This window comes from Taeniopygia guttata, chromosome 2 (genome assembly GCF_048771995.1).
Source record: "Taeniopygia guttata chromosome 2, bTaeGut7.mat, whole genome shotgun sequence".
NCBI classification, from domain to species: domain Eukaryota; kingdom Metazoa; phylum Chordata; class Aves; order Passeriformes; family Estrildidae; genus Taeniopygia; species Taeniopygia guttata.
Genome location: NC_133026.1, coordinates 115,672,360 through 115,696,749, shown reverse-complemented (window position 1 = coordinate 115,696,749; position 24,390 = coordinate 115,672,360). Strand labels below are relative to the sequence as shown.

At 41.7% G+C, this 24,390-nt stretch overlaps 2 protein-coding genes across 10 annotated transcripts in view; one reads left to right on the top strand and one right to left on the bottom strand.

Moving 5' to 3' along the window:
• ASPH (aspartate beta-hydroxylase) overlaps positions 1-5,348 on the top strand; it is a 110,644-nt gene extending 105,296 nt beyond the window's left edge. For 8 of the 9 annotated variants that reach the window (XM_072924688.1, XM_072924687.1, XM_072924683.1 and 5 more), the window contains one exon: positions 1,146-1,427. In XM_072924688.1, the coding sequence (XP_072780789.1) occupies positions 1,146-1,296 (151 nt within the window). In that variant the 3' untranslated portion in view covers positions 1,297-1,427. Of the gene's footprint in view, positions 1-1,145 lie in introns of all 9 variants that reach the window. The other variant, XM_072924685.1, reaches the window with a different exon arrangement.
• Positions 5,341-24,390, bottom strand: part of CLVS1 (clavesin 1) — a 98,094-nt gene continuing 79,044 nt past the window's right edge. Inside the window, exons 5-6 of the mRNA XM_030266257.4 lie at positions 23,644-23,879; positions 5,341-6,579 (exon numbers count right to left, since the gene is read on the bottom strand). Of these exons, the coding sequence (XP_030122117.1) occupies positions 6,492-6,579; positions 23,644-23,879 (324 nt within the window). The 3' untranslated portion in view covers positions 5,341-6,491. The remainder of the gene's footprint in view (positions 6,580-23,643; positions 23,880-24,390) is intronic.

Sequence of the window (24,390 nt, the reverse complement as noted above, 5' to 3'; positions counted from 1 at the left end):
AAAGCAAAGCCCTGCAGCTGAGAACAGATAAACACCTTGCAGCTGTAGTGACTGGGTGATGACTGCCTGGAAAACAGCTCTGCAGAAAAGGGCTTAAGGAGCCTAGGGGCCAAGTTGAATATGACTTATAATCCTCTTTTGCAATGATGAAGTCTAGCTGTGTACTAGACTGTTAGTAAATTTGTAGGAAACAGTTTGAGCAGTACAATATTTTCCTCTCTCTTCTGCATTCAAGACACTGCCTCTGGAGTATGATGTCCAGATTGGGATACTTTAGTACAAAAAAACTTATTGATAAACTAGAGGGACTCTAGTGGAAGATGGATAAGATTATTAGGAGGAGAAACTCAAGGAACTGCTTAGGAGTCTGGAAACCAGAAGGCTATAGAGTAGCCTAGTTACTCTCTTAACTACTAGTGGGTGGGTGACTGTGAGAAAGACAGAACTTTTCAGAGAAGTGCAGTTGTAGAATGAGAGATAATGAACACAAGTGACAGTGAAGGAATGTTCATCTAGGTAAAAGGGAGTTTTCACGGTAAAATGGTAGAGTGGCCACGGTTGCAGATATCTCAGGCTCTTGACTAGTGGATTTTCTAATATTTCATCTAACCTCAAAGTTGAATCTAACTTTGCAGCGAGTCCTTCTATGAGCAGAGGCTTGGACCACATGACCTTCCAAGGGCATTGTTCTGATTTTAGAAAAAGTAAATTGGTTTATAGTCCTTTCTTTTTTGAACTGTATGACCATGTTACTGTCATTCCCACAGTTTCCATCACTTATGTACATCACTGATGTATGTGATTAGACGTGAAGTGGATTATCACACCAGTACTATATTCACTCAAGTAATTAAAAGTATAATACATAACATACACCATAAATGTCTGAATGTGTTTGTGAGCATAACTGTGCAGATTGAGGAGGAAGGATCCCTCAGTAATATGAAGGTCTATTAGACTGATCGTTCTGCAGTTTTTTTAAAGCTCCCATCTCTTTGGATTAGGCAGTGAAATCTTAACTATGTAATCTGTACTGTTTAAATATTTCTCATATGTCAAAGAGCATCTTTGGAATTGATCTATAGCTTACTCACACCATGGCACTTCAAATACTACACTAAAGTATGTTCTTTTTTGTTTTACAGAGAATGGGAAGAAGGGAGAGTCCTTATTTTTGATGACTCTTTTGAACATGAAGTATGGCAGGATGCTGAAAGTTATCGCCTGATATTCATTGTGGATGTGTGGCACCCTGAGTTAACAGCTCAACAGAGACGTACCCTTCCTGCTATTTAGGGGGTTTCCTCTGATGTGTGGAGCAGAGGAGTATTAGCTCCTTTGGAGAATGAAAATAGGATTAATTTATCCAACATACAAAGTGTACAAGCATTTTTAAGGGTAAGAAAAGATAAGGATGACATTCTACAATCAGAGTGGACTTGGTTTAAAAGAAAAAAGACGCCATGTTTTGTTTCATACTGATACAGCACTGATGTGTATTGTTTTTCTGGCTGCAAGTCAAAAGACAAAAGTTTTGTCAGCCAAAAAGCAATAGATCTGGATTTTCAAACTGAGGAATATGCAGATGTTTTTGCCACGCCTGTATTTTCTTTACAAAGCCAGTCAGTAAGTCACGTGCTTGACTATATTCAGGCACATGATTTATAATTTTACATCTAGGAAATACTTCCTGGCCTTCTGTATGGGAAGCAACATGTAAGATATTTGCAAATGTATGCACACAATTGACTTTGAAAATCAGTATGCAGGTGTAATGTTAGCTGCTTTAGGCATAGAACATGTCCCTATGTTATCACTGTAGATAATGTGAATGAGTTATGTGTGTTTTGTACTTTTTCTACCTGAGTAACTGTATTTTTCTAGCTTAATTATGAACAAATCTTCTTTAATTAACCACTATTTTTAAAAAAGGTGATATATATACAAATGCCTCTCTACCTATTGGCAGAAGGAAAACACTATATATGAACAAATTTCATTTTTGCCAAGTGTGGCCTTCTTTTGCCTTCCTGGAAATGTAAACAGAAACTTGCATAATAGCTGCCTAGTGAAGCTTTTTTCTTTTAAAACAGAATAATTCTCTTAGTCAGCAGGTGACCTTCAGTTTGATAATGTGATTCTGGAAAATGTTGAGCAAATCTGACATTTTTAGGCTCAGATCTTGAAGTACTTGACTGTTCTTAGGATTATATGGTGAGCTGCTATTTCTCCTATCATTACAAAAGCTTCTGGTGTAATATCCTTTCTCTACCCACCGAGGGTCTGGGGCCCCTCCTTCCAGAGGCTCCTCCTTGGCTATCCTTGGGTGATCACTCAGAAGAAAAAAAATATATGAAGAATTTTTTTGCTTTGGGCAGAAGGACAAGGTCTAACTTGGCTTCCTGCCAGAATGCAGAGCAGATGAAGACCTTCCAGTTCTTACCTTGAATTAATTTCCACTGCTAGCATCCTATAGAGTGCCAGAATGAGCCTCTAATTGACTTTATGGTGTTTTCCTTGTCTTGAAATGTGTGACATAATGCTGAAGTAGTCTGATCCCAGTACTGTTTACAGTGTACTCTCTATGTGCCATACAGAATTTACTATATAACAGAAAGGCTTATTTTCAAGAAAGAAAACTAGTTTAGTGTTTAAGCAGTTGGCAGATCTTTTGGGTCTGTACTGTTTAATGAGAGATGGAGTGTGCAGGACCCTCCCCTTTTAACTTCTAAGAACACTAACAGTAGACAGAGAGCAGAGATTGTGCTGCTGATATTTTTGGCTGGCTTTTATCTCCTCACCCACAGCACCAGATGGGTGTGGACAGGTGTGCTAGGATGCTCTGGGCATCATTACTGAGGGTTGTGAGTGACAAACACTAAGCCAGGAGGCACTGAGATTACTTATTCTCTGCAGTTTTGACTTTCTTGTCCAAAAGACACAGAACAGTTTTTATTTGTGTAGTACTCAGTGGTTTATTACTGCAGAATCTACATCATGGCATTGGAGTATCGTGACCTGAATGTCACATTAGCTGAAGCAGACTGCAGATAAGAGCTTTGCATTCCCATAAACTGGATGCTTTTCAGATGCTTGTATTTTACTAGGTCATTAAATCTTGTAATGCCATAAAACACATGGTGACTGCACCATAAATTAGTGTGAACAGTTTCTGGAAGTGTGCACTTTAATTTCCTTTTTTGAATATTAAACTGATAAACCCTCTCTTATCAAGAGTCACTTTTAGACAGCTAAGATAATTAGATTTTAACATGTTGTCCATATCAAAAATAATAATGAAACTATACAAAATGTACAAGAAAGTAACAGTTCTCAGTTAATAATAATGAAAATCTGTAAAGATTTATAAGTTTTGCATAATATAAAAATACTTTTGGAGATCATTTGGAGAATCATGCAAAACTGGAAATAAGGTACTTACTGTGGGGAGTAAAAGAGTAAAAATGTTTTTAAAATATCCTATTAGCTGTCAAGTTAGAGCCTATATTTTATATCTTTTTGAAGTGATCAAGCAGCGCAAATTATAAGGTAATTCTCTTGAAATAAAGAGAGTGGGTGTAAATAAAAAAATCAAGAACTTTTTAAACAAAAATTGATGCTTTAGGAATATTTTTCTCAATGTCGCATTTTATTTTCTGTAGCTCAGAGTAAATGTTAAAGGAGTTGTAAAAGCTTTGGAGCTTTATTTATGAAAATCCATGCCATCCTTCAGGTTATTTCATTGTTCCTATTTTAGGCTCATACTTTACCTTGTCCAATTGCAATTGGCGAATAGATAAAGTTGGCAAATAGATAAAAGTAATCTCCCCAAGATGTGTGTGTGCCAGAGCAGCACTGTTTATTAGATTGTGTAGTGATACATTGGCCATTTAAAAATCTTAAGTGCCTCAAATAAGACAAGGTGTTCCTCAACACTGAAGGGAATCTATTCTATGCCCACCTGTCAGGGAGCAAAGAGTGGATAATTTTGTTAGGTACAATTACTGGATAAGCTCTGTACATGGGGAGGATACATAGAGCAGAAATTCTGCAGGGAATTACTGGCATATTGTTTTAGGTGTTCCTATTTGCCAAGTGGTATTCTGTCTTGGAAAAGCTTTTCAATATTGGAAATGCCAAGGGAAGAAATGAAGGGAAGTGGTTTTTTTTTTTTTTCAATGGAAATCCATTGCAATTTACCTTTTTTTTTTTTTTTTTTAAGATTTATTTACAGGAGGAAATGGCAGACAAGAACAATATAGTTTGTAATACAGTATGTACTCATCTTCATGTTCCTCCCTGCCTGTTGTTATCTTGCTTGCACAGAATCTGTGTAAGAGCCTGCGGTTAAATGCAGGCTTCATACAGTTATATACAAGGCATCATATGTATTTATTCATATCACAGTTAAAGAAAGTAAGTCATTTATCCTTTGCGAGGTTTGATCCTCAAGGACTAGATTTCAATGTAATTTGCACTTCTTGGGCAGGACAAGACCCACTTTAATGAACAGTGATTGTAACAGATCATCACAAAGATTCAGTGGCAGTGGGTGTAAGAGTATTAACAGAGAAAAATCACAAACCAAAGTATTTCTTCCTCAATGCTGCAGTATAATAGCAAATGTCTGTCTTTTTTTGTCTCTTTGGGCTTTTACTTTCTGCTTTAGTCTCTGTGAGCCCAGGGAAGAGAAAGGAGCTGCTACCAGACTTTGACATCCTTCTTTCCTGTAATAGGTGATGATGATGTCACGTGGGGGAGGATGTAAGAAACCCCAAAGATAAAAGGGCTCAGTCATCCTATTTTTTTAATGTTCCTGCAAGCTTCTGCTTCTTTTTCTGCCTCCTGTGTTGCCTTGCTGGGACCATCCACAGCCTTGAAGGCTGGCTCTCTACCATGGAGGCCAGGCTCTATATCAGTGACATGTTGCTGCATAAAAGTTAGTCTGAGTGAGGTTATTCTGTACAAAAACTAGTGGGTAAATCCTGGGTGTGTTGATAGGATCTGGCAGGATAGCCTTTCTGCCCTGTGCAGGCATAAGATGTTGTTGTAGATAAAGGCAGTGTTTTGTTAGTCCATCTGTTAGGGCTGGCCATGTCCACTTGAACTATGTCATCACTTCAGCCTAACACTTGAGAATTCAGTGGGTGTTCCAGTGCACATTAAAAACCCTTGTGCCCATTATCATCTCATTTTGTATGCATGGTTTACACTGCTACCTTTGATATATTGTTGCCTGCTTATTCTAGTAAATTGTCAATGTATGGTAATTTAATTGAAGATTTAAAGTGTGTACAGTGATTGTAGCTGTTTTAGGAAATAAAGTCACTGCACATGCAATTTGATAACGATTGTTCTTTTATTTCTTTAATCTGGTTTCTGTTTCAATGAAGTGATGGTACTCTCTTTGCAGCTAGAGCAAACAGAGATATAACAAACTGATCTTTGGCATTTCAGTTCTTCTATTCTTCAACATTTCCTTCTAGCAGAAATTTGTACTGAATAATTACTTCTAAGTTTTCCTTTTTCATTTTAACCATGGCCTGCATCTGCAATCAGCATACCTTTCTGGCTGCACTTTTCCCTGACTGCAGGAGGGAAGGGGGTAAATGGCTCTGCAGAGATTTCATTTGCTGTTGTGACATAAAGGAAACAATCTGGATTGAACCATTTATCACTGCTGAATTTGTCCAGTGTATCTCCCTAGAACCACCCCCTTCACATGTGCACACATATGCACACGCACATGTCTTATAGGCTCCTAAGTTACCTGTGGAAATTTTAATCATTATTAAAATCAAATAATTGCATTTAAAATTGTGTGCATCTGCTGCTCACACAGCTCATTCCACTTAGCTGGCAGTTTTAGAAGGGCTTCAAAAGTTAAGAACAATTTTTGCTAAATACTGAAATGTGACCCCATATAAGCTGCATGGATGAGGCAGTCACAAAGTGTCATGTTGAATGGCATTATGCTGGCACTGGGGTTCTTTTTTAAATGCAAAATCCTTCTGTAAAACTTAAGTACTCTATAGACGCTGATGATTCTGCCCTCTAACCCAGATTACACTTGCTGATTACAGCATAAAGTTTAAATTTGAGATGCTTTTCCTTAAAACTCTTACAACCTTCACTTCTATAAAATGAACATCCCTGATGGAGTCTTCAGGAACACTATTAACACACCCTGGTTTCTTTAAACAGAGAATGCAGTCCCACCATTTCCAATGTTTTAATGTCACAAGTCAGAGGAAAAAGAAAAGAAATCCAATTCTTTGTATATGGACAGAGTGCCGTGTCAGTAGAAGTTTCTCGGTTCCTGTTCAGCGCTGGCAGATGGCTGCTGACAGTTGTGACTTGGTCAGGAAACACGAAGGACTTGTTGTCAAGCGAAACGCGCGTGTGCGTGCGTGCGTCTGGGTGTGCTGTGCTCCATGGGGTTCTGCTGTGGTGGAGGTCTGTTCATGGAGCTCCGTGGGGCTCGTGAGAGCTCAGTCCAGAGCCAGCAGCGGCTGGGTGTTCTCACTTTCCCCCTGGTCTTCGTGTTTCAGTGTGCCAGCTTCCACCACAGACTGGGACCTGAATGCAGAAAAACACACATTATAGCAATGACTGCTGCAGAAGCACCCACCTCCCTGGGGTCCCCGTGCTTCTTTTTGTGATCTTTGCTTCAGTCCATTTTCATCTTTATGGCTTTTTAATTATTTTCTGTGGAAAGCATAGGGAATTTGGGAAACACTCCTTTAAATACAAGGAGGGAAGGGAGTCCTTGAAGATCTCAAATGCTTTCAAAATATTTAGTCCTTACCTACTATCCCTAGTGCTGAATGTGCTCAGCAACGTAAAGACCTGGTCCTGCAATACCGTGAGGTCTGCTGGTGTTCATTGTCTTCCTAGGCAAAGCTACACGTACAGCTGCTCACTGGAAAGTAATTTGCACAGGCACTTGCAGGAGTCACAGCTCACACTTTTTGCAAATCTTGAGAAATACAAGTAAATCACATTTTCCTGATGTAGGGCTCTATGGAGCAGAGCTTCCATGGGGTACCCAAGACCACTAAAGAAGACAGAGTTAATATGATAATGAGGCAGCTTCTGGTGTGCCCAGTCCTGCAGTTTATCTCCCTGTCTACACCCTTGAAGAATAACTTTACTCAGGGTTAAGTCCATTTAAAATTAATTTCTGTCTTCAAGGTGGGAAACATAGTTTATACTTAGTTGTTAATGGATTTAAAAAATTCCAACATGGAAACAATTAGTAAACACTAGAGAAAGAGCAGCCTCAAGATTTCTTGCAGTAACAAAAGGGATCCAAATTGTGGGAAAAGTCAAGACTATTTAATTTTCTGAGGTCTGTTGTTGGAGCCCCGGTCTGGTTCAGGGGTTCTGTGTGATGGTAAGGTCTCTCCTCCAACCCGTGCTTCCAAAGAAAACTCCGCAGTCTCTTGTTGTTCAGTCTCAAGGCAGTTTATTGTAAGCTATCTAAAAGATTGTCTTCTCTGGCTACTGCAGTTTGCTCAGCAGCTCAGGCAGAGGCACACACACACCCTGACACCCTCTCTGTCTCCCTTCTTCTTCTTCTCTCCCCCGCCCAGGGCTGCTGCTATCTTTTATATGGTACATTACGTGATACATATTTACAGTTTTTCCCCAATGCCTGTTACCTATATTAAATGGTGCTCTTCTATTCTAAACCAATCCATGAGTGCCAACATCATCAAGAACATGGAGGCAAGGAAGAAGAAAGAGGAGGAACAGGACCAGCCCGCTTTCCTCCATCTTAAAACCTCTGACCCCCATGTACAAAGTAAAAACCCCCTGTACAGGTGTTAAAACCCCCTTGTACAATACTAAAAATTCTTCCCTCTACTTTGTAACTACTTCTACTATAATATCTAAACTTTTGTGACTTCTTTTTCTTCCTGCAAGGTTGGTAAATCATTCCATGGCTCAAACTCAAAATCACAGCTGTTTCCAGCTGCCTGCCAGAGTCTCAAATGCCTCCGACCAGGGTCTGGAACCTCCAAAAATGTCTGAGGGACATTTTGAGTTCCAATAGTCTGTGTGCTGTAGTGTTTTCTTGCTGAGCTATGGAAGGAGGATCTGATGAATTTATTGTTACAGAGATTTGTTATCCTCCATTTTCTCTGTTTTGGGCTAGGAGCTGCCTCCCAGTTTGGAGGAGACAATGAGCTTCAGAGCAAGATCTCTGAGTGAATTTGGAAATTTTAGAATGGGAACTTTTCCATAAGTGGGGATAGAGTCATCCAGAGCAGGCATTCACATAGTGCATCGTATTGTTATAAAGAGCCAGTTTTCTCATAGTTAGCTTTTAGAATTAGGAGTAGCTGTCATTCCATACATGATGCATTTGTAGTTCCCAATTGTTCATTTATGCTTTAGCTATTTTGTGAGATTAGATGTCACCTCTCCTTTGATAAGAATCCTTAATAAATTACATCCTTTGGTACTGCAGGACTGAATACCGTGACTGTGAATAGCTTGTATGATAATTATTCCTATTCTTATGCTGGAGCTTTCATTAAAGGATAATAAAAAATTTTTGTTTAAAAAAAAAATCTCCAAAGAAAGATAACAAAAGCTGAATGCTCAATGGGAAGACTTTATGCCATAATTTTCAAAGAAATTATGTTTGCCCAAAAATTTTCACTGCGTATTTTTTACAAATATGTGACATGCATAGTGATTGCAATTTAATAGAAAAGCCACTGATTTGGGAGATTATGCTAAATGTCAATATTTCTAGAATGAGGCAGCAAAAATAATCATATGGCTTTCAAACTGTTAAAGAACGAATTGAAATCGCAACATCACCAAGTTTATATTTTCTTTTTGGCTACCAGATTAAATTATTAATTAATTGTACCTGATTAATACTCATCACCAGTGTATTGTTTCTGTCTGACCCACTGCCCTTCAATGGCTATAAAAAGTTGTGTATCCTTTGCAGCATTACCCAGCATACAGCTGCAAGTGTCTGTTCTAAGTCAACTGTGAAAAATCTGAAATTTTTTCCTTTAATAATCACTGCTGATCATCTCCACTGTCATCTTATTACACACTCAAAAATTCTTGCATTCTGTAACAGCAAGATATCAGGTTCTCCACCATACTGTACTTGGATGCACACCACCTTGGGAGCAATATAATCTCAAATTCTTTCTTCAAGTCCTATGCTGTTTCTATTTACACAGTCACAAAACATCCAGAGCACTGAGTAAATGTGTTGTAACTTACCTGACCTCCAAATTCCAAAAGATAAATGATTCAAATGCTATGCCCAGCCCTTCTGAATAATGTGGAGAGGGATACAACTGAGATTTTGTATCTACCAAGCTCTGCAGCAACAATTTCTTTTCTGTTTCTGCTAAAAGCTGCTTAGATTACTCTCCTAAAATAAGCAATTCTGATATCTATCTGTAGGGCACAGTCATGGTTTGAACAATCATTGGTATTTTCTAAGACACCACAAAAAATTATTTGTGTTTGGATTTCCATTTTCCAAATACATCAGGGGTTTCTTTGCTGAAAAGTGTTTCCAGTTTTGTTTTTAACTTGCTTTTTATGTAGAAAATAAAAAAATCAGTCAATTCTGAAAAAGATTAAAAAATAATTTTTTTTCATATTCTTTAATTATGGTAAATATTAAAAATGTGGATGGTCAGGTAAGGATTTTGATGATATGAGTCAATGCAGGTCACAATACAATGTAATAACTTAGCATGAGATATATATTTCACTGGCCTAAAACATCCTGAATGCATTCTATAGCTATACTTTATTTATGACAGAGAAAAGAGGATTTGCAGTAGGCCACTGTTGCAGAAAGTATTTTCAACTGACCAGTAACTGTAGAATCACAAAATCACAGAATGTGCTGAGTCCGAAGGGACCCATCAGGACCATCGAGTCCAGCTCCTGGCCCTGCACAGCACCATCCCCAAGTCACACCATGTGCCTGAGAGCATTGTCCAAATCCTTCTTGAACTCTGTCTGGTTGGTGCTGTGACCACTTCCCTGGGGAGCCTGTTCAAGTGCCAAACACAATCTGGGTGAAAAATCTTTTCCTGATATCCAAAATAAAGCTCCCCTGACTTAACTTCATGCCATTGCCTCAGATCCTGTCACTGTTTAGGAGAGTAAAGATATCAGTACCTGCCCTTCCACTTCCCCTCATAAGGATGCTGCAGACCACAATAAGGTGTCCCCATCTCCTCCAGGCTGAAAAACCAAGTGACCTCAACTGGTCCGCATGTGGCTTCCTCTCCTGTCCCTTCACCATCCTCATTCCTTCTTTGGACAGTCATTAATTGCTTAATAGCTTTATATTGTGGCACCCAAAACTGCACACAGCACTCAAGGTGAGACCACCCCAGTGCAGAGCAGAGCAGGATAATCCCCTCCCTTGCCCGGCTGTGATGCTGAGCCTGATGCCCTCCAGGACCGGGTTGGCCCTCCTGGCTGCCAGGGCACCACTGACTCATGTTCAGCTTGCCTTCAACCAGGACCCCAAGGTTAAGTTAAGGGTTAGCTGGGAGCTGATCATTCTCACAGTCATGGTCCTTCAGCTCTGGGTACTGAGATCCTCTGTATTTTTTGGTTGTAGAAATTAATATAAGACAAATACTACTCGGAAGAAGTGCCCTATCTATTGGTTTCATCTGGCTTTTTTGTATCTAGCACATATGTTTAGTTCAAGGAAAGCAGTCACATTCTAGGAATGTGCAAGTTTACACATTTTTAGGGTGCTTTGTATGCTAGCTGTAGCACTGAGCCTAGGACTAAGACTAGTTCTTATTTTAAAAGTACTGCCACCTGTTTTAGCTGCATTAACATTTTATTCAGAGGACTTCACAACTATATTTCACATTTTTAATACAACCTGCTCAAGGTTCTTGAAAAGTTGCACCTTAACTTACTGAAAAAGAAATTGCAGTAAGACACCAAAGTACCTTTGCCCTAATCAGTCTTTGTAAATTGCAACCATCTTTGCATTCAAAGTACCCTCTTGCACTACAATCTAAGCCATTTTGATTTAAAATGGTAAATGAGCAGTACAAAACTTCCTTTTTTTGGCAAGCAGGGGTTAAGCTTTGGCTCTGTCAATGCAGTGGACACTGTTCTGGTGGTATCCCATGGCCAGCAGAAGTTTTTCATGGCACTAGACAAAAACATTTCTGCTTTGCTGTCTTTCCATATCAATATGTTCTGATGGGGTGGAGTAGTAGAACATGAAAGAATCATCTCAGTGATACTCAGTGACAGAAAAGGCAACAGACATAGATGAAAATACAGGAACTACCATATTTTACTGGTGAATATTTAAACACTGAAACAAATTGCTTTGAGAGGTTGTGGAGTCTTCATGCTTAGAGATATTCAAAATCCATATGGACACAATCCTGCTTTAGCTGACCCTGCACTGATCAGGGGATTGGGTAAAAGATCTCCTGAGGTTTCTTCCTCAACCTTTTTGTGATTCTGTGCCCACAGAAATACCAACTTTTCTGAACCATCCCAATTCATCTCTCTCTATCCTGACAGGGCAACTATTTTCTTTACAAGTCAATTGTGCCTTTGGGATGTCAGCCTTCACAGTGTGGATGACATTCTGCTGCTAAACATAGAGATCTATGGCCATTTAAGGCACTGTAGGGTATCCAAAACAACTGATTAGATAACTGAAGGTTATGGCTCTTGGTTTTATAAAAGACTTTAGAGGACTCATGTTCTGCTGGAGTAACAGATGGAGGCCAAGAGGCCATCACTGTCCCTAAAACCATTTAATTATACTTGCAGGGTGAATGCAGCTACTTTATCATGTTCAAGAAATGTCCAAGTCATTTTGACCTGAGCCAGATATGAACTAATCATCTAAGCAGGAAACAGAAATAGCACTGGCCTTCTCCTGTCAATACATTTTAGTCACTTGTGTTTTGATTCATCTCATCATCAGACATCTATGGTCACTCTGTGCTATAAATGGCAGAGAAATAAACATTCTCGGGGTGCTATTCATCTGACTTGTTCTAAACATATGGTATAAACATATGATTCATGGGTTACCTACATTCAAGTCCCTGCTCTGATGTGTTCTCATCTGTTAAAACCAGGGAGAACAGATTTCATGACATATGAAGCAATGTTTCCTACATATCATAGCCACAACTGCCTCACACCTTCAATATTCACCTCCCCTATATTACCTTCAGTATTCACCAGAAACGTGACACTTGTCCTGTGTGTTCTACAACTCTGCAATTACAAATGATCATAGGTGAATTCAAAACCTTCTGGTTTCCTTCCTTTCTCAGCTAAAAATTCTCAGTAACCAGTTTGAAAGATACTTGTCTGTGGAGAATCTGCTTGACTTAAATTTTAACACAAGTAGAAAATTGTTTGTATCACACAGATAGGGTCACTGCCCTTAGCTGGCAGACACTGTGCCTGTCTTTCTTTAACACAATCCCTGTGGGAGACTTAGCTCCTGTAAGAGTATGTGATCAAAGTGGACTAGGAGCTAAACCTGAAGTAATTAAAGGACAAGTTAAAGTCCATAGACTTTACTAATCTAGATTCCAAGGCTAGGTAACCTTCCTTAGGAGAACAAAATGAAAATGGAAAGAGGAATAAATTCTCAGCCTCACTTCTGAACCCTAGGTACCATTTGAGTGTGGTCCATTTAAAGTGTCAATCAAACCCCCCATGGTTGTTTTACTGTTCAGCAAGAATATTTGGAAGTCTGGAAAATCAACAATACCCAGCTGTTTCTCCAGCAGGCTGGCCATATATTTCAAATGACAGCACTGCATAGGTATGTACATCAATGTCTTCAGAGAACAGATGGCTTTATGTGTGTGGCCACTTTTATGCAATTCTCTCCAATTCAGTCAAAAACCATGTAAGAAGACTGGATGCAGACCTCCTAGCTGTGCTGTTTTCAGTGGGCTCTTCTCAGAGTATAGCTACAGTCAATCAGCTCAGAGGAACTGCTGTTTGTTGGGTGTCAGTTTTGTTTCCTATAAAAAATACAGCACAAAATCCTGGGCTGAGCTAACAGGATGTGCCAGTGTATCACAGCATGTTTGTCTTTAGAGACATACTCCAATTCTCTGATCCCTCATTTTATGCTCTTCTTCACAAGCATGCTGATGTGCTGCAGCTCACAGGAGTGAGGACATTGTGCTGGGCTTCCTTTCAGGGGGGTTGTGAAGGAAAGAGGAGGGTGGCATGTTTTCTTCCCTAAATTCTGGAGGGCTCAAGCTCTCAGTGAGATGCTGCAGATCACATTGAGTGACTCTGTTATCTACCTCTTGCCTCCCATCTGCTGACTTCCCTTAAATTCCATTCAGATTTCACCAGTACCTTAGGGCTGTTCATCTCCTAATTATTTAAACATCTCCCTTTACAAACCATTTTAAGTATTTTTTTAAAATCACAGTCATTAATGTTTGTGCTGATAAGGTCTGAGGGACATTTCTTTCTCTGTCTTGCTCCCTCCATCAGACTGTAGAGGTGGGTGCAGCACCTCAGAGCGTTCTTTGCAACACACCTCACTCAAGTGTATGGCTTCACCAGGTGAGAAAAACAAGGCTTTCTCCTTGGTATCACAGAAACAGTGCAGATGTACAGGTGTGAAGTAATTTTGGGAGAAGGTAGCCTTTTGTTATTGAAAGTGTTTGGAAAGGAAATGCTCCCCAGGTGGTGTGGGCAGATGAAGCAAGCCCTGCTCAGCAGTGCATAATCCTAGTTCAGCAGCCATGGTGTGTGCTTCTCTGCCCAGGTTCACAAGCCCTGCTCAAATCTCTTGCCAAAGCAATTTTACAGCTTCTGCATTGGTGTTGGCTCACAGCTCTGCATTAAGACAGCAGAGTATTGTGCCACAGAGACCTGCCTGGAGGGGCAGCTTTGGTACACCAACCACAGCACTGCAGGGATGCAGCAGCACCAATGTCTAAGGGCTGGGAGTGATCCAGTGGCATGATGAGTCAGGGGTAAGAGCAGTATGAAAACTCTGGCATCATCTTGCTGCCAAGGCTCAACCCTCAGGACAGTGATGCCAAGCTGCTGCATTTCCCAAATGGAAGCTGACTTTGTGGCCACTCTGGCAGCAGTGAACCATCCTTCTCCCTGGTGGTGGGCACACCCTAGTGAGAGGCCTCAGGTAGTTGGCTCCCTAAAGAGGTAACTGCTGCAGAGTGAACCCCAGGACTAGACCCTTGATCCTCCCTGCACCCACCAGTTCTGGCCATGCCCCTTTGTACCTGAGAGCTGGCCACAGCTGCTTCTCTGCACACAAACCCTGAGCACAGCTCACTGCAGGTGTGCGCAGAGAGGGATAGGGATGGCACTGCACCACATTTGACTCTATCCATGGCCTGGCTGTCTGAGCACCCAGTCCTGACCTGTCCCTTAGCTCACACTACTCTCCAGGGGTGCAGTGTGTATCCTTTGGCACCTGCTGTAAAAACAGGTTTCTGATGGGCTATGAGAAGCTTATTGCAGACACTCTGAATTGTATAAACATACAGAAATGCTTAAGTATTTGACACAGCACACACAGTCTCATGCCTTCAGGCCACTGAGACCCAGATGGAACCAGAGCATATGCAGGGCAAACACAGCCAGACTCCTCTGGCAGGGCCTGTTCCTGAGAAATGAGCACAGGAATTGGTCTGTCTTCCATCAACCTTGGAATTAGGGTGCACATCTTGGTATTTTTTCATCAGTGTGGATTTGCCCAATATCTCCTTCTCCTAAGTGTCCTGAGCTTCTGTGTCAAGATCTTGCCTCAGTCCAGGTCAAGGAATGGAATGGGTGGGAGCTTTTCCTGTCCATTTCCTTTCTTTGCTATAGACTGAATTTTCCACATGCCTTTTTTCTCATAGAAGGAGTAGGAGCACCTGCTTCAGCTAGAATTTCCTGGAAGACCTTTAGTCCTCTGGAATCCCATATGTCACCTATCATGTGGTGAGCCTCATCATAGGATCAAAAAAAGGATCAATCATAGGATCACCTGCAGCAGCAAACACCAATTTACATCAGATTTGTCAGAGCTATTACAAAGTGTGCATCTAAAAAAAGATATCTAAAAAAAAAAAAATTCAGGCCAGGTAACGAAAAAAAATTCCTTGTTATACTTCATGAATATTCACACATGAACACACATGCACTTGTCATGACCACTCATGCTTTTCCTGCTTATCCCCATTTCCTTGCCCACCAAGCTCTCTGTCAAGCCCAACAGCTTCCTTTTCCAGACAATCCAGTGCTTTACTCCTGCCTCATCTCTCAGTCTGCCTTTTTTAGCTTCTATTCCTGTGACTCCAGTTCTCAGCATCTCAACCAGACCTGCCACTGAGTCATAGTATCTCCACTGCTGTGTGGCAATAACAGGGAGGACAGGGTGCTGAGAGCAAAGGGGATCAGTCTTTATACTTCCCCATCAAAGTTTCTTGTCCTTCAGAAGAACAGCACTACAGCATGAAAGCAACCCTGCAGATGTACTATTTAGAGTGGAAAGTCAAGCACCACCATAGCATGAGAAGCTAAAATGTAGGCTGTGGGAGCAGCCGTCGCTTGGCCAGGTGTGTGTGGGTGTTGAGACCCGTGCATTGCGCCCTGGCCCCAGGAGCACACTCTGCTCTTTCTCAGAGGGCTCTTTCCTCCCTCAGTGCTCAGCATGCACAGTGCTGTGCTAGTAAGTGGCTTTTTATTTTGCTTTCTTGTGGTGATTCAGCGTGTGGCTCTGACACTTTTGCTGCATATTAGTCCCAAGCCTGCTCTGAAGATAGCCTTTTTTAATTCCTTCCTGAGCTTTTCTGTGGAGTTTATCAGTGCAGTACTTGTGTGCCTCTTAAATGCTCATTCATTTACTGCTGTAGCATGACTGTGAGAGCTGGTTTTCTTTTGATTTTCATTTTGCATGTGGAGAGCTGAAACACAGTGAGATTAGGGTACAAGTATTCCTTCAATGGAGTGCTCAGTGCTGAAGGTCTGATTTTGCAGAACCCTCAGCCTTAAGTGGCAGCTTGTGTGTTCAAAGAACATGTCCCATGGATTCCTGTTGCAGGAAAGTGCTGGGTATTTCTGGAAATTAGGCCCCACAGTCTATAGCTTCACACGTTGAAAATAAGCAATGTGCAATCTCATAGTCTGTGTGAAGTTTGGCTTAAGCTACTTGCCAGGCTGACACAGGGGCTCAGGGGGAGGGGGAGAGCAGGATCTGCTTCTCAAGGGTTGCACCCAAAAGACTGAACCTGGTCTCCATTAGTCATTTCTTTGCCCACCAAGTGTGTGTGTCCTAGTTCATCTGCTTCCAGTCCTTTGTGCCCACCTCATTTTTCAGTCTGCCTTGTGGCTCCCATCCCAGTGACCGAGTCTCCAGTACACAGATGGGTTCACCACTAAACCCTCTTCTCTCCAATTCTCCTGGCAGCAGGGAGGATGAAGCCCTGCGAGCATAAGGTGTCAGTCTTCCAAATCCTGGCTCCATGTGTTGCCATAGATTGGCCTAGTGCAGAGACCATTGTGATCACAAGTAAAAGTTGTAATTACAAAAGCCCTACACACCCCACAGCCTAGGCAGGAGATGCACACTGTGGGCATTGAACCATCAACACAAGCTGAACAAGTTTATTTATGTTGAGAGGCCAAGCTAAAGCATGAGGCAATCTGTGGGGCCATTAAATGCTAAAATTAAATATGTTTCTACAGGGCATGTGTGAATTGCCCTTTCAAAGGCTTGTAACTCAGCCAGATGCAGGCAGATTTTTCACAGGACAGCAAAAGACATAAGCAGCGTAAAACCATTTGTTTTATTAAGTGTCATGTCTCTAATCTAAACTACTAAACTTTTGTCAAATTTATAGCCAGTTGAATACATAATTTACAACACAATACTTTAGACGGCCTGAACAGCACTGCTTCTGCCATTCTCACCTCTAGCTTGTGTTTGCATACCCATGCACTGGGATTTGAGTGCTGTAAACAGATGAAATAAAGCCCACACTGTCAATGCCCCCAGAGAGCAGCTGATTTCCTGCCTCATCCCAGCGCATCCCCCGTGCCAAGCTACCCACCCCTCCTGTCCTTGGTTCAGCTGTGGCATTGCAAGTCACTTGGCTTCTCTTGCTACAGGTTCCTGAGAATATTCTGCAACATCTCCCTTGTAGCCTCCCTAGGACCTGCTAATGTGCCCAATCCACCAGCTGCTTTCCATTTCTTTCTGATGTATTCACTGGATTCTGTTTAAAATTTATAAACTTTAAACAGAATATATAACTTTAAACTCTATATTACTAGATAATGTATACATTACATGATATGCATGTCCGTGGGACACCTTTTTTACTACCAATACATGTCTCATTCTCATGTGTGTATGGGGGAAGCACTTCTGCAGAAGCGCTGAGAAATTCTCCTTTGTTTGAAATAATTTATAATAAAATAGTGAATGTAAGCCTTTTGTTGTAGGTCTTGTGTATTATAGAGTTCTTTTATCACAGGTTTTTCCCTTTTCCTCCAAAACAAGTAGAAATGCACCCCAGCTACAAGCAGAGCAACCCAGGTGCCATCCATGGGCAGTGGGAAGTGTTCACACATTTTCATACCGATTTTTATTTGCTGGTGTTTTACTACTTCTGCAGTAAATTGGTGCTGACTGTGAACCGGCATAAAACATGACCCATAAAAGCAGAAACATATGGTGAAGGAACATTAAGGTCACACTAAGGATAACAACTAGAAAGGTCTGCCTTGCACAGCCCAGCTGGGCATATGGAGAAACAAGTCTGAATAAATAAAAACCTTACATAAGTCACCCCCATGAACGGCCCCTTTTAGTTCTAAAACTGTTCCTGTCGGCATTAGTGCAGACCAGTTGTAATATCCTTCTTTCTGGAAGCAGGATCCCATTTCTGAGAAACAGCAATTAATTTCAGCAGTGAGTCCATCTGAATATCAGGGCTTTTGAAAACACACACATCAGGAGGCAATAATGGCTAAACCCTCCTCTGTACTTTAAACTCCTTTCACACTAATCTGGGACATAAAAATCCACATGCTCTAACTCAACATCATGAGGCAATGGGGCAATGCATTCAAACAGGCTTTTTCCACTGCGTTTTCAAAATGCATAATATGGGGGCTTTTGATGAACCACTAGTCAGGCCATTGAGCCTTTGGGTGCTCAAGTCCTTTAGGAAACAGCCTCAGGTTGTGCCAGGAGAGGTTTAAATTAGGTATTAGGAAAGAATTTCTTTACTGTAAACATTGGAACAGGCTTCCCAGGGAAGTGGTGGAGACACCATTTCCTGGAGGTATTTAAAAGATGTGTAGATGTGGTGCTTAGGTACAAGACTTAGTGGTGGAGTTGGATTAACTTGAACTTGATGAGCTTACATTTTTTTTCCCAATCTAAATTACTCTACAGTTCTATGATTCTTTAAGTTATTTTATAGCAGAAAAACATTATGGTGTCTTAATGCACAGATTGTACATGTTCATAATTAGTGTGCTTAGCTCTACTTTAAAAGTTTTACCTAACTCTGAATTTACAGAGTGTCTGATAAGCTTCACTCCATGCTAGTAATGCTCTTGCAACCCATGTTATCCTAAGAATAATTTTTAATCCCAAATTTGAATAAAGTTATCATTAATTCTCTGTTGATTAAATAAGTTTGATTTAACAACTCAGGTTGTTTAGCCAGAATATATAAGTAGTGGTTAGGTAAAATTTTCTTTCTCTTCATGGCAATTTTAAATCTTCAAAGCTGTTTGCACTGACAGCATGTTAAAAGCTAGTGCTCTTTTGATGCCTGGGAGGGCAGAGAAGGAGCATTCAGCTCCCAGGATGTGCTTGGTGCCTGTGCAGGGAACAAGCAAAGACAGAGAACAGTCTTTGTCACTCGGACTGAAGAGCAAGTTCAGATATCAAGAATGACCCAGATGCAGCTGAAGAAGGGCAGTTCTTGTAAAGAGAAGTGAGTCACAGAGAGGGAACATGCTGCTGCAGCTTATTTGTTGCTGCTGGACCCGAGTGAAGGAGCAAGGGTGACACTGGAGAAAAAAAAGGAAACTTCAAAGAACAGAGCTCTTTCACATCTTCCCCAGTCACTGAATCCATCCCTTCACCTGGGGATACTCACCTACAGATTTTAGGTACCCAAATAGCTACAGACATGGATCTTCTACTGTTGGGAGAATGGGGCAAAAAAATTGTGCCCTATTGGCATAGTGATATGCTGAGCGCAGTCTCTGACTCTTTAACTGCTAGGCTTAACCATCCACCATAGCTATTTGTTAAACTGCACATCCAGATAAAACCTCCAGCTGCTCCTAAAAACAACACTTCATCAACAAAAGCCAGCATGAATGCCTCAGGCAAATGATTTGCTTTTGTGTGAGCTCCCTATTGACTAAAGGCGCATTTCTGACCATCAGAGATCACAGAAGACTTGGCCACAGCTGAAAGGGACATGATATTCTTCCCTGTGCTCCAAATTTTTGCACCATTTACATGCTCTGAAATCCTAAAGCTCTTAAGTGACAGGATTCCTGGATGGATGAAGACCCTTCAGAAGAGGGCCCAAGACAGGGGAAGGGCCTGTTGCCCTTGCTGCTCCCAGGACTGTCTAATAGATGCAGCCAGGCTCCCAGATTAAACCAAGTTTGCTGTATTAATGCTGGTTTGCATGTTTACTACCTTGCACATTTCAGACTTCACTGAGCTGAATCCTAATAAACATACATTCTGAATGGATTCTTATTATTGTTGCTTCCCCTCCCCTCCCCCCAGTAATTAAGACTCATTATGTGGAGTCATCAGCTGTTTTGCTTTGTTTCCCATCTGTTCATACAGTACTTGGGATCCCAGATAATACTGCAGATGGGAATGCCATTTCTGCTAGTCTGGTTTTGCTCCAGTAGGACTTCATGTGGCCAGTGGTAGAAAAATTGCAATGGTTTTGATTAAAGATTTTCCATTTTATAGACACTTGTCAAATCTCAAAATTTTCAAGATCATGTCACTGACTAGAGTCAGCGCAGTCTTTCTTTAAGAGGATTTTCAATCCTTTCCCCATCTACAACACCTCCATTCTCTGAAGCCAACAAGGACTCTTTCTTGAGAACAAATCTTGTGCCAGTTACAGGGAAAACCACCCCTGCCTGTGACTGGGAAGAAGATAATGTTCTGGTTTCATTGCTGTTAAATGGAGCAGAAATTGGAATATAATGAGACTTTGCTATGCAAGTTTAATCTCCTGTAGCACCTTCACATTAGTCTTTCACTCCTGTATCAGTTAGATTGTCATACTGGCACCCTGTTTCTGGCCTCTGATGGCTATCAAACCAACTGTGATTTGCAGCCAAGGTATACCTTAATCAACTTATATCCATTTGATCTCATGCCTAATGCCTAAATTGTCTTTTTCCTCAAAAATTTGTTCTGTCTCCCCAGATTTTATTCCCTTCAAATCCATTTCAACTTTTGCTCTCTGAAGCTAAACAAACTACTGTCTTCTATAGCTTCTTGTTGGAAAAATATGCTCTCTGCTTTCATCATCCTCCCCAGAGTTCTCAGATTAATTTGTTTCAATTTACATGCCCCTGCTGCGGTGACAGGAGCCAAAGCACTGCTAAAGCTGACCTACAGGAAGATACCTGCTCCAGCTTCAGCCCCTCTCACTGCTGCTTAGTGCCTCATTTTTTCCTGACCTGCATTTGGAAATTTATTTTAGTTCTCAGTTTGGTCTCAGGCACATCTTGAAAAAGGCCTCCTTTCCCCCCTCAGCATTCATTTGCTAATCTAGATTATGTGGTTATGACAGTATTTTGGTCAGTTTTTCTCTGATTCCATTTCCCGTCAATTTTCTTCAGATACATAATTCACATCTTGATTTCTCAGCCTCTCTGCCACTAAAATTGACACTATTTTTGCAGTAGGCATCAAAGGTGAGCTTCTCTCCAGGTGCAGAGAATGGTGGCATTTCATTTCACAGGGACATTTCTCTGTGGTCCCAGTGCAAGGCTCTCAGCTGTTACAGCAGCACTGAGCCCAAAGATTCCAGATGCTTTAACACACCTCAGGTCCAGTGGCAGCTTTAGCAAGGATGGGCTTGTGTGGCTTTACAGCAGGTGGCTACAGAGCCAGGAGGGGCTGCAGCTCTGCACCTTGCACACAGCAGGACAGTGCCACAGCTGGGAACCACCACTGTAATTTCAGCCTCCTGGGTAAATCCAAGTCCCATAAGCACTGCCCTTCCCTGCTGCTGATTACTGGGCAGGTACACCTGCAGTGGTGTCTGGGAAGTCAGAGAGGAAAGGTCCCATAACTGGTCAGGCTTTTCAGCCTTAAATTGCAGAAATCTAAGAAGCCTCAGTCTTTGCATATTTGCCCCTTTCAGTGGAATATGACTGCTAAAGAAAAAATCAGTGACCTTGACCTTTATGTTTTGTTAAACCAATAATATAATCAGAAAACCACAAAATTAACATGTTACCTAAGAGTGTATGCTGAAAAAGGAGGAGCAGAGGAGATATTTTCAATAAAACTAGAAATTGTTTTAATAAGGGAAAGAAATGATAGAACAATTGGGAGGGAGTTATATTTAAGATGAAGAATAATGTTAGAAGATCACCTATGCTTAGTGCAAACCTCTGGAGTACCCAGAAATCTCAGTCATAGCCTGAGTTTCACATTATGTTAGAGATATATTAACATCAAGAGGCAAGGAGGGAAGACAGGTAGTGCTGGTAGAATTCTGGAGACCTTTTTAGATGCCTTAGATATAAATCTGGTTTAAAAAATCGAATATAGCACACAATCATGCTTTCTAAACATAGGCTTTTACCTGTGATTGGGCCAAACCATAATTTCAGGAGAAGAAGAATCAAAGCAAATACTCATAGGAGAAAATCTGTTGAAGCTGTGAACTTTTCACCTTTAACAGCAAGTAGTGACCACGGGGTGCAAGATCAGATGGTTGACTTAACCGCAGAGTAACGAAATTAGGCTAAAAGTTAGATCTAGTCTGCCCAGAGGCAGCATGACAAATTAGATTCATCCCCTCCCCATATTTGTATTAGTGCACTTTTTTATTAGTGAACAGATTATAAAAGAAGGCTTTGCCTCAAGGCACAGTTTTCTGGCACTGAACTAATTTTCAAGCTGAGATGCTTCCCTGAGGACACAATAAGACCCTCCCTTCTTTGCAGCCAAGGATCAGATCCTCAGCTAAGATTTACCTGCATACATTTCTCAACATATTTGGATCTTTAAAAATCCTGCAGATTTCTTTCTATAAAGCTATGTAAATGGGGATGTAGTTTATGAATAATGGAATATTTAGTATTTTTCTAATACTAATTCAGTGTGTTTCACTGACAATATTTATAAAAAATTAATTTTTTTAAACTCAACTCTCTGGGGCAGACTTTGTAAACTCACGCTGGCTCCCAGCCTTGGTTGGTGGTCAGGAGTGAGAACTGCTGACAATGCAGGCAGCCATCCCTCTTCATGACAAGGCTGCAAGCTCATAACCTGAAAGTGTTGTGGCCCTGTGAGCTCTTGAAGTCAGTCATAAGTGTTAGTGTTTCCAGCACGAGGCCTCACTTTGCAGACACAGCTGCGTGGCATCCCTCTGACCTGGAAGAGAGCTGTGATTCAAGAATGCTTTTCTTTTTTCTCTGAAGATGAAAGACTTTCAAAATTAATTGCATGACATTATGGCCTGTCTGTGTTGTCAGCTTTGATTTTGCTGTGACAAAATGATGGCCGCTCCCTGTCACGGAGAGTGACGCCGTGCCTGTGAGCACTGCACTTATCAAGTGGCAGCAGCGAGGAAAGCATCGCTGAGATCTGCACGGAAAGCAGTTTCCTGGAGTGGGATACCAAGGGTGAGGCAAGTGCAGATGTTACACAGGGGAGCCTATATGGCCATGGCTCACTGCAGCTGGTGTTGGCTGAGCCATGCCACCCACAGCTCTGTGCCAGGTATCCGACTTCCCGACCCCATCCCCACAATCAGCCCGAACTGCTGAGGGTAACACTCTCCAGAGGTGTCATTTGGAGCATTCAGAGCTGAATGCACAACCACTAGAACTAAAATCAGAGCATTTAAAAGAGCGGCTCTGCAACTGCTTTTGCAGGGCTTTGCAGAGCAAGGGGGAGCAGAAGCAGAGGGAGAAGACCAATTCTTTTTGCCTTTAGAGGGCAGTGGTGTTCATCGTACAAAAGCTGCTTTTTAAAGGAGGTAAATCCCTCATCGATAACAGCCGGGTCAGCAGCAGCAGGGCAGCGGCAGGGAGTAAGGACCAGCGCTGAAGCGGTGCCGCTGAGTGCGCTGCACCGTGCAGGACCTCACCCTGATGTACTTTCTGTAATGCTCTGTGCAGGGGCTCATTAATTTCCCCTCATTTTCATGCACAGTAATCAGACAAGTAATTACGGTTCCACCGAGAGGCTTCCTTTCTCCCAACACACCACAAGCACAGCCCAGAGTGAAGTGCTCCTCACCATTAATGTTTGCCAAATTGCAGCCTCTCTTCGGGCCAGATGAGCCCTTATGCCGAACCTGTTCAGAGAGCCAAAAAAGAGCAGATTTCGAAGGCAGTACCAACCTTTTCATGGGTTTGGGCGAGGCCTCCCGCTCCAGGTTGGAGGAGGCGTGCTTGACGTGCATGGCGTTGTAGGAGGTGTGGGTGTACTCATTCTCATCGCTGTAGTCGGGACCCAGCAGTGTTCGAGCCCATGTCCCCATGTCATAGGGAGGCAGAGTCCCCCCAAATTCAGAGGGCAGGCATTCGGGGTGTATTAGCTGGTGAAGGCTGTTCAGGTTGTTACCATGAAGAAAGATCTTCAACAACAACAAAAAAAAATAGTTAAAAGTCATCACCTCTCCTTACTTCATTAAGTACAATTATAGCAGCACTAATGAGGTGTGGAGTGTCATTAGTTGACACTGCAGTTTCAGGTGGGAATTTCAAAAGCTCTTAGGGCTTACTCAATTGGCAGAAGAGGGGGGATTAACTTCGGGGTGGGCAGCTGAAGAATTAGGCTGGTACTACTAACACTTATGTAAACTCTGATTCGATTGCTTTTGGCATTTGACAATTTCAGTCTCTTAAGTACCAGATCAGGAGAAGCAGAAGTCAGGAGTTATGACTGATTATTGCTACTGTAAGAGGATAGAGGCTTACGTGAAGAGCAGTGAGAAGAAAAGGGTGACAGTGGAGCTTAGTGAAAGCAGGCATAAAGAGTAGGACTTCAGCATCTGAGAGGGCCACTAGCCCTGCACCCCAGGACAGACATTTCCAGGGATGTACCAGGCTGTGTCACCACTCAGTGCTGCTTCAGCAACACATGTT